We start from the raw sequence: 8200 nt of genomic DNA on the forward strand, positions 1-8200 counted from the left end.
TTAGCGGTGGTCCAATAAGGATTCCATGTCCACAGCAACAGCCCAGTCCTTCATCAGTCCAACAAGGTCAGTCGACACCCAAGTCAGGTCGACCACCGAATATCCGCAATTCGTGCAAGTAGATATACCTCCCACGTTGACGAGCCGTAACTCACACTCTGCTGCCCATTCCTCGATCAGGATTCCACTGATGTTCGTGACCCTGGAGTCCCATGAGGCTGATCGCGCGTTAAAATCGCGCCCCACGAGGATTCGAGCTCCGACATCCCCAATCAGGTCGCCCAATTTGTCGAGAAACTCAAGATACTGGCCCTTCGTGGTGTTTGGAGATATATAACACGAGACCACCGTTATCCTACCGACTCTAGCCGCAACAAAGTCCCTCCCCTGCCGGGCAAGAGTGCATGTCCGCAGAAGATGGCTGGACCTCCATAAAATGGCAGCACTGCCGCTCCTACTGACGAGCCATTCCACCGCATCTGGTCGTCTTCGTGGGGGCTCCGACAGTATTGCCAACGCAATGACATTTTCGACCATGTGATAGCCTAGTAGATCGTAGGGCGGCCAGCTCTTATTAAGGTTCACCTGTATGAGCCTAAGTTTCATTGCCGGGTGTTATTGTGGGGCCAGCCCTCCGCCCCGGCCCGCTTCTCTTCCCGTCAGCAGCAGCACCGCAGACCATAGAGCCCATCTAGTGGTTGGCAGGTTTCCCGCTCAGATCATACGCCACACAGTGAAGTGCCGCTGTACAATCCCGGACAGTGTGTCCATCTCTGCCACAACAGAAGCATGCCCGCGATCGGTCAACCTCGGCTTTGCACGCGTGTCTAATATGTCCAAACAGCCAACAGCGGAAACACTGAATACGGCGGGCGCGTAGCAGCTCCACGCGCACTGATCGCTCCATTGTCCACCTGATCCGCATCCTGCCGGGGGATGCCACCTTCATAGCCGCTGTCAACGGACACTGGACCCAAACTGAACCCAGGCAGTTGGCCATTCTCCTAATTAGTCCCACCTCGACTTCGATCGGAAGGCAGCCACCACACACGCCACCTCGTCCGGGTAGACAGAATCATCCAGACCCCAAAGTCTCAGTTCTCCTTTAACAATGAGCCTGGTAATTTCGGCTTCACTCCGAAGAACCTCCTTGAGTTTGGCAGCAAGCGAGTCTGCCTTCTGGGTACGGTAATCGCCGGCCACCTCGATGAGGACGGTGTCATTGGCCGTCCACTTTACCCGGGTACTCTCGATACCCAGTCCATCAACCTGGATCTGCTGCCGCGCCTTATGCTGTACTTCCGCGTACGACGAACCACCAGCTGCATATTTAATATTTATTGCCGCTGTTGTGGGTGCTCTCCTATTTCGCGACGGTCCAACACGCGTAGGCCGAAGCGGATCAGCCTTTTTGTTAACAGGAGGCCCAGTCAAGTTCTGAGACACCCGGGCTTCGTGTTGCGCCACAGGAGCCACCCTCTCCTGCGTCGGGGTGACATGCAGAGACGCCAGGCGGGACTCCCTGGCCACAGCCCTCTCGTTCCGTTGCTCCTTTTTCCTTGCTACTTTGGCGGCCCTACCAGAAGACTGCCATTCCTCGCCGTCATCAGTCACCGTCACCGGCAGCGCATCATCCTTCGCAGAATCAACACAAGCGAGCTCCCCAGGCACCACTGCGTCACTAACCCCTCCACCTTTCGCACGCTGCACCTGAGGAGGGAGGACCTGAACATTGTCGACGATGATGGATCCTCGACCACGAAAAGGCATTCCGCAAATCGATGGGCTCGAAGCAGAATCTTGTGTTTCAACGGGTCCAGCATTGGCACGCACTTCTCTCCTGGTTTTAACCAGCTCGGAGATACGCGTGGACAGCTTATACTTGCGCCGTGCATTATCCCTGATACCCTTATCCAGAAAGAGTTGCGAAGGGATCGAATCAGAGACACCACCAAGCGGGGGTCTCAGAACTGGGCTGCTATCCACCCTACCAGACTCGCCTTCGCTTTCATAGATAATGCGACGCGCAGTATCGAGCTCCAACTCCGTACGAAGGTCCAGCGAGAGCGGTGCACTTGGACACAGTGCATTTGGACACAGCCAATCACAGCACCGTGTGATTAGAGACATTTGTAGGGTCTCTTGGAACAGCGACTTGTGATTGGACTGTGTCCAATTGCCCCGTCCAACTGATATACACCCAGGTCTAGCTTCGTAGCAGCGGGAGCCAGGAAAGGCTCCTTGACGGGAGCTTTACTGCCGCTATCTCTCTCCACCAGCTTGGCCTCCAAATCACGGATCCTCCTTCTCGATTTCTCAAGCTCCAGCTTGACCTTCTCGTGATCTTCCTTGAGGTCACGGAGCTGTACAGATAGCTCAGATGTCCTCACACGAAGATAGGACGGATCCCCCGATGACTCCGCCCTAACCACAAGCGTTTTTACCAGGTCCCTCAGCTCGGCCATCAGGGATTTCATGCGCCCGCTGAATTTGCCGTATATATTAGGGAACCTGATCAACGTCGTCTAGCCACTCGATACCAAGGGCCCATAGCCGCAGAAGCCATAGAAGTGTACTCAGTGAACCAACGACCTCCATAGCAGCCAATTCCGAAGCCGTCTCCACCGGGTCCGGGTCAGCCCTCGCATCCGTCTTCCTCCTACGCTTCCGAGACAACGCCGATTTCTTCTTAGGCATCGTCGCAGATCACTTCACTTACTTCTCCTCATCAGAGGAAGAAGAGATCATCAAAGAAGCAGTGGCTGCCTGATTCCGAGTCTTGCGACGAGTCTCGCCGCCGACACCAGCGGCACAGCCGGACGTAATCAAGCGATTGAGCTGGAGCCACCGGCCGCTATTCCCTCAGAATATGAGCTCATGATTTCTCGAGGAATGACTTTGCCGCTACGAAGACGGCGACATGAGCCAACGCCATCACCCCCGACTCCAGAAGGCTTATCTATCGAGGTATCTGCATCCCTGGGTGAAGTAGAGGCTGGCCATTTAGGACGCCAAGCACCTAGAGGGTCACCATCCAAATCGACCGGTACAAGCAACACAGATGATCCAGCTTCATCTCCATCCGCTTGACCGGACTCGCCAACGATGATCCTTGGCAGAAACAAGAGGCGGAGGCGTACTTCCAGATGTGAGCACCGGTGATGCCCCGGTGAACAAGGGTAAAACCTGCCCAGCATCTTCAGCCATCGAAACGTTCAAAGGTGAAAGTGTAACGCCGAAGATAAACTCCTCCGCACCAAACAACTTCAGCGGATCCTCCAACAATTCCGCGGGTAGCTCGCCCAAAGTATCATCGGCGGTAGTAGTTCCCTGAGGTGTGCCCGCCGGCAACACACCGTCAGAAGGATGCCTGCGCTTATTACTCATTGACGACAAGGCAGGGTATGGGACGATAACCCTGCTAATGTTGCGACGTATCCGAGCCCGCCGTTGACTTAAGTTCTTTATCTTCCATGTCTATAAGTATAAAGAGGTTAGTACGAGGACCTCACTTCGAGCGGTATAGCGGACCGCTACCGCATAAGGACCCAGACTAAGATCACAAAGGTCACATTACTGGAAGACACTCCGCACAAAGCATACAAGGCCGAAAATGCTTCAAGATCCGCAGATCACGCTCGCCGCAGGTTGCAAAGAGTATCAACCAACAAATAGCCCCACCGCAGAACCCACATGGCTAAAAGGTCCAATATGCGTCTCCAGTACGGCAGGTGCACCATAACGCAGCCAACAATGTCACCAGAAAATCAGATATAAAATAGTTTGGCGAACAAAAACAAATGCTAGACGCAAGCGCAAAGAGCAAAAGCACGCAAGTACCGCACAGTAGTGTCAGAAAAGACTCGCTTAGCTCTCCCAACCAAAATTCTGAATTGTCTAGAAAAAGAATGCTAAAAAGGCTAAAGATAAAAGAGCTCTTTAACACTACAAATCCGCACTATCAAACCTCCTGAACGCAACGAAAAAGATCCAGAGTCCACACGCCAACGGTTCGGCGCCTACAGGCATCCAAAGCTAGCCCTTCGGGCTCTTCACACTGTCAATGTCAATTTATGACTCACAAGACCGCATACAACAATGCACACAGCGCAAAAATCGCATTAACATAGCTTTTACGTAAAGCGTTCCCTTTATGGTCCTATCATAGCCGAACGAAGGGCTTTAACTCGCCGCAAAGACGCCCATCGAACTCGGGGAACAAACCAGAGCTATTTCCGCGAAAAAACCCAAAAAGGGCCGAAAAATGCGCAAAGGGCTCTACCCTCAATGGTCGCATAAATTAATGGAAGACCCTCTTGAGTCCAACGCAAAAGGTCCCAGGCCTCTACGGCCAGCCGTCTAGCCGCAATTAAGCGACAAAGTTGACCCTTCACTTTTCAGCATCAAGTCCTTGAGACCACCGGAAATGATAGGTCAAGGTCCGAAAATCCTACGACAAGCCGTCTAGCCGCTACGGCCCTCCAAAGTCTCTGAAAATGCATAAAGTGCATAAAACGCACTTAAGATCACATATGCACTTGCGGACAAAAATAAGGAGTGCATAAACTGTCTTACACTTATAAGTCTTAAAATAACGCAAAAAGGCACTTAATATTAAAATTAAGAAATCCGACGTTGTCCACCAATCAGTGTTCGTTACGTAAAAGTGGATGCAGATCATCGTCTATATACATAGCAAAAATTAATGCCACTGACCATAATTAAATGCGGACTACCGTCTATGTTCCTATTATACAGCGTCCAAGATTAACAAAAATCAAAGCGACCATGTGAAGCACATCACCGTGGTAGTAGGAAGCACTATCAAAGCATGATGCCATAATACCAATGTTCGCCGGCCAATCCGATTGCAAGAAATTTAGGATAGCTTAAGGCATCCGCAGGAACACCAAGGTAGAGCTCCATGTCTATAGCCACATGACGTCTTAGTTCGAAAAGCGTCCACCAATCAAAAGCCTCATGGTCTGAAGCAGCTTAATCCTCGCATCTAAAGACAACCGGAACGCACAGCCGAAACAGCGGATACGGACCCTAAATGTCATTGTCATCGTCTGTATATCATATAATCCACTAATAATCAGCGCAATTAGCACAATACCGTGTCCGTAAGCACGCAATACAAAGTCTATACACTTCCCTGCATTGAATATGCATATAACTTTGGTCCAAAATGCACAAAGGAGTCCGCAAAAGTCTAACATATGGTGCATTTATAAGACACAGTTTAACAAGTTTTAACGCAGAAAAACACTTAAAAGTATGACAACCAGTATATCGGCGGATTCCTCGCTAAAAACCGCACATATCAGTCCCAAATAAGACACCCAAAGGCGCAAACAACCGTCCAAAAGGCGCAACAAAGACGGAGCATTTAGAAACACGTCTGTCACACTTCAAGTATTAAGGCGGACCACCCCCGGCCATATCTATCGCCATTTCCTCCTGGCACTTCCTCCCCGTCTCCTCCTCCTCAGGAATCGGGTGAATGACCGTGATCTCCTCGGCGCCTCCCCAGGCGTCTTCTCGATCTCCATATCCTCTGGAGGAAGGGAGGCAGCGGGTTACCCTCCTCCGCCTGAGGGATGGGGAAGGTGGAGAGCCCCCCCTACGATGTCCATCTTCCTTCTTCTTTCCGCGGAGGAATCCCAACTTTCGGAACCCCTCCTCGCCTGCGCCACGAAGTCAGATGGCCGGGCCTCGCTACCTCCATAGTAAAGGGGATCTTTCCCTGCGGCTCTCTGGGGGGGGGGAGGGGTGTTTAAGCTTTCCCCAGCTCTCAAGCGGTCGACCTCGAACCGTAGCAGGGCACCCAGTCTTGAGGCGCTCCAGCTCGGTAGAGGTCTGATCATGTCTTGCAGCCTCGCCTACCGTGCCTTCGGCGTTGTTCGTCCTCTGCACGAAGGCGAGGCTGCACGCAGTCATCTTTGCCGCCGCGCTCCAGAGAGCCCCCTTTAATACCCCCTTGAGGTTCTTGGATCGCTGCGCGAGCTTTTTCACCTTGTCCACGGTCCTTAAGGCCATGGACGAGATCTTGACCGTCTGACACGACCGAAGGCCGCAGAAGATCACGACTTCCTTCTCCTCCTCCGTTTGGGGGATCATTTGCAATGACGGTCTGATGGAGGGATCTCTCGCCTCCTCTGCTCCCGCCAGCGCGTCCACCTTCTCCTTCTCCCGCCTTCTGCAGGCTATGGCGGCCGCCGTGTGGTCCTCCTTTTGGAGTACATGGCCGGTCGCCCGCGCCCATCCTTCTTAGCGAGCCGGCGCGCGGGGGACGACGACGACGACCGAACATCATCGGCGCCGACGCCCCCTCCCCCCGCCATGGCCCGTCCCAAGCGCCGCGGAGGTAATTTGTCCTTCCAACGGAAGGGGGGAAGGAACTTCTCCCACCCCCTCACCAGAGCCGCGCCCATGCGAGACTAATCTCGCCCGGCGCTCTTTGGCGCAGCGGAGACCCGGCTTATCCGGGCCCGCAGCCACCCTACTTGGAGTCGCCGCCTCCTCCCGGGGGCTGGTGATAACACCCTCCTCGGCGGTAGCCATTTCGTCTAAAAAGCTCACCGGCAACACTCTGGGCAGCCCGTCGCATGATAACGACGACGTAGGAAGTCGGGACGCTACCCCTTGTGCCGCCGGACCCTGAAGTTTCGCAACCTTTGGGCCGGTAAGTTTGTTCTGAGTGTGTGTGTCTGTCATGTTTATTTAATTTTATTGGTTTAATTTCGAAGCGTCCTTTTCCCATGCGGGTTACCTTCACCACGGCATGTCCGGGTTTAGTGTTTTCCTTCACCTTGTCACCAGTCCTCGGGCCCTACATGGCATGACTTACCGTGCGGCCCCGACGACTCCAGCTGCCGAATCCTGACCTGGAAATATATTCCAGCGGCCTCGACAGTGTCTCTCAGCCACCTCAGTGGCTGACCCGACACATCGCCCCTATGGCGATCGTGTCGTCGGAAGACAAGAGGTTACCAGATACTGGTCCTCTTGTCTCCCATTGTCCCGATCATAGGGAATCGGCGAACCCTGCCCTGGAATGTTCGGGCGGCTCTGCCGATTCCTACACCAATCCTAGGGTGTCCGGCCCCGACTTCGAAATACGTTCGAGCGGCCCGGAACACCCCTCCATCCCCCGCGTATCGTGAGGCAGCGCCTTCGGTGCGCAAACGCGGGTGTGAGTCTCTGCCACCGTCCGAACGAGGACTGTCTGACTGGTGGCGGAGCAGTGCTCTCCCTAACGTCCCTAACCGGGCGATTGAAGTCAGGGCCGTTTACCCCTACCGGCAATTAGACCAAAAGGCCCTGTGGGAGTTGCCGGGCTCCCCTTCAGTGGGGGGTCTTTCGACCTCCTCTAGCAACCGCGGGGCTGCAGCCCACCACGGTTCGGTTTTTTGTGGGGTTTTCCTTCCCCATTGCCGCCGTTCCCCAGCAATCCTCAGGTGTACGCCATCCATTCAGTCGAAACTGGAAGGTACTACCGCCGAGCCTTCATCGGATCGCCGCAACCCCTCCACTACGCTTAGCTAGCGGCACGGAAGGGGTAGTCTGACGAACCTTTTTATTGATACCAGGCGAAATACTTTATGCATACCCGCCTCCGGTTATGTGGGACCCTCTCCCCTCCCGAAAAATGGAGGGGGGGGGTCCTACCCACTGGTGGGTTCGTCCTCAGCGTTAGTCGAGAGCCCCGCAGGGACTATTTGCGTATAACTTCCGCAAAGCCTCCTTTCCGCTGTCAGAAGAACACCTCCTGGACTGAGGGAGAATCTCAACCGGTCGGACGTCCTTCCTCTTACCCGTTGACCGGAGCGGGTTGTGCTACTGGTGTGGCCGGGCGGAGCACATTGCGCATGGCTCAACAGAGTGTGTGACCTGCGCGGTGTGTCGAGAGGATAGGCGGGACGCGGGTCACTGGGTGAGTGATGTCCGTTGGGGGGCAGCCCGGCGGACGAATGGTCGCCGGGCCATAGAATGGGCCGGTCGCCGAAAGCAGGACAGGCTAGGCCCCCCACGAGTGCGCAGGAAGATCCGGTGTTAGAGCCGGATACCGCCCAGCAGAGAGGGCCTCGTTCTGATCATTAGGACCGGGACCGCGGCGCCGGCTAAAATATCACGGCCGACGCTGAGGGGGGCCGGGACGAAATGTCCCGGTCCCGTCTCACCCCTTCGGGTCGTT

At 54.5% G+C, this 8200-nt stretch overlaps 1 protein-coding gene across 1 annotated transcript; it reads right to left on the reverse strand.

Moving 5' to 3' along the window:
* LOC116844027 lies at positions 1-606 on the reverse strand. Its single transcript, XM_032815092.1, has one exon. The coding sequence runs from the start codon at positions 604-606 to the stop codon at positions 1-3; it is 606 nt and encodes a 201-aa protein (XP_032670983.1).
* Between the last annotated feature and the right edge of the window lie 7594 nt (positions 607-8200).

Source organism: Odontomachus brunneus, unplaced genomic scaffold, assembly GCF_010583005.1.
Source record: "Odontomachus brunneus isolate Ranch 3 - 2012 unplaced genomic scaffold, Obru_v1 Obru_scaffold_038, whole genome shotgun sequence".
NCBI lineage: Eukaryota > Metazoa > Arthropoda > Insecta > Hymenoptera > Formicidae > Odontomachus > Odontomachus brunneus.

Coding starts and splice junctions, on each gene's coding strand:
- LOC116844027 (XM_032815092.1), bottom strand. CDS start 606: ATGAAACTTAGGCTCATACAGGTGAACCTTAATAAGAGCTGGCCGCCC.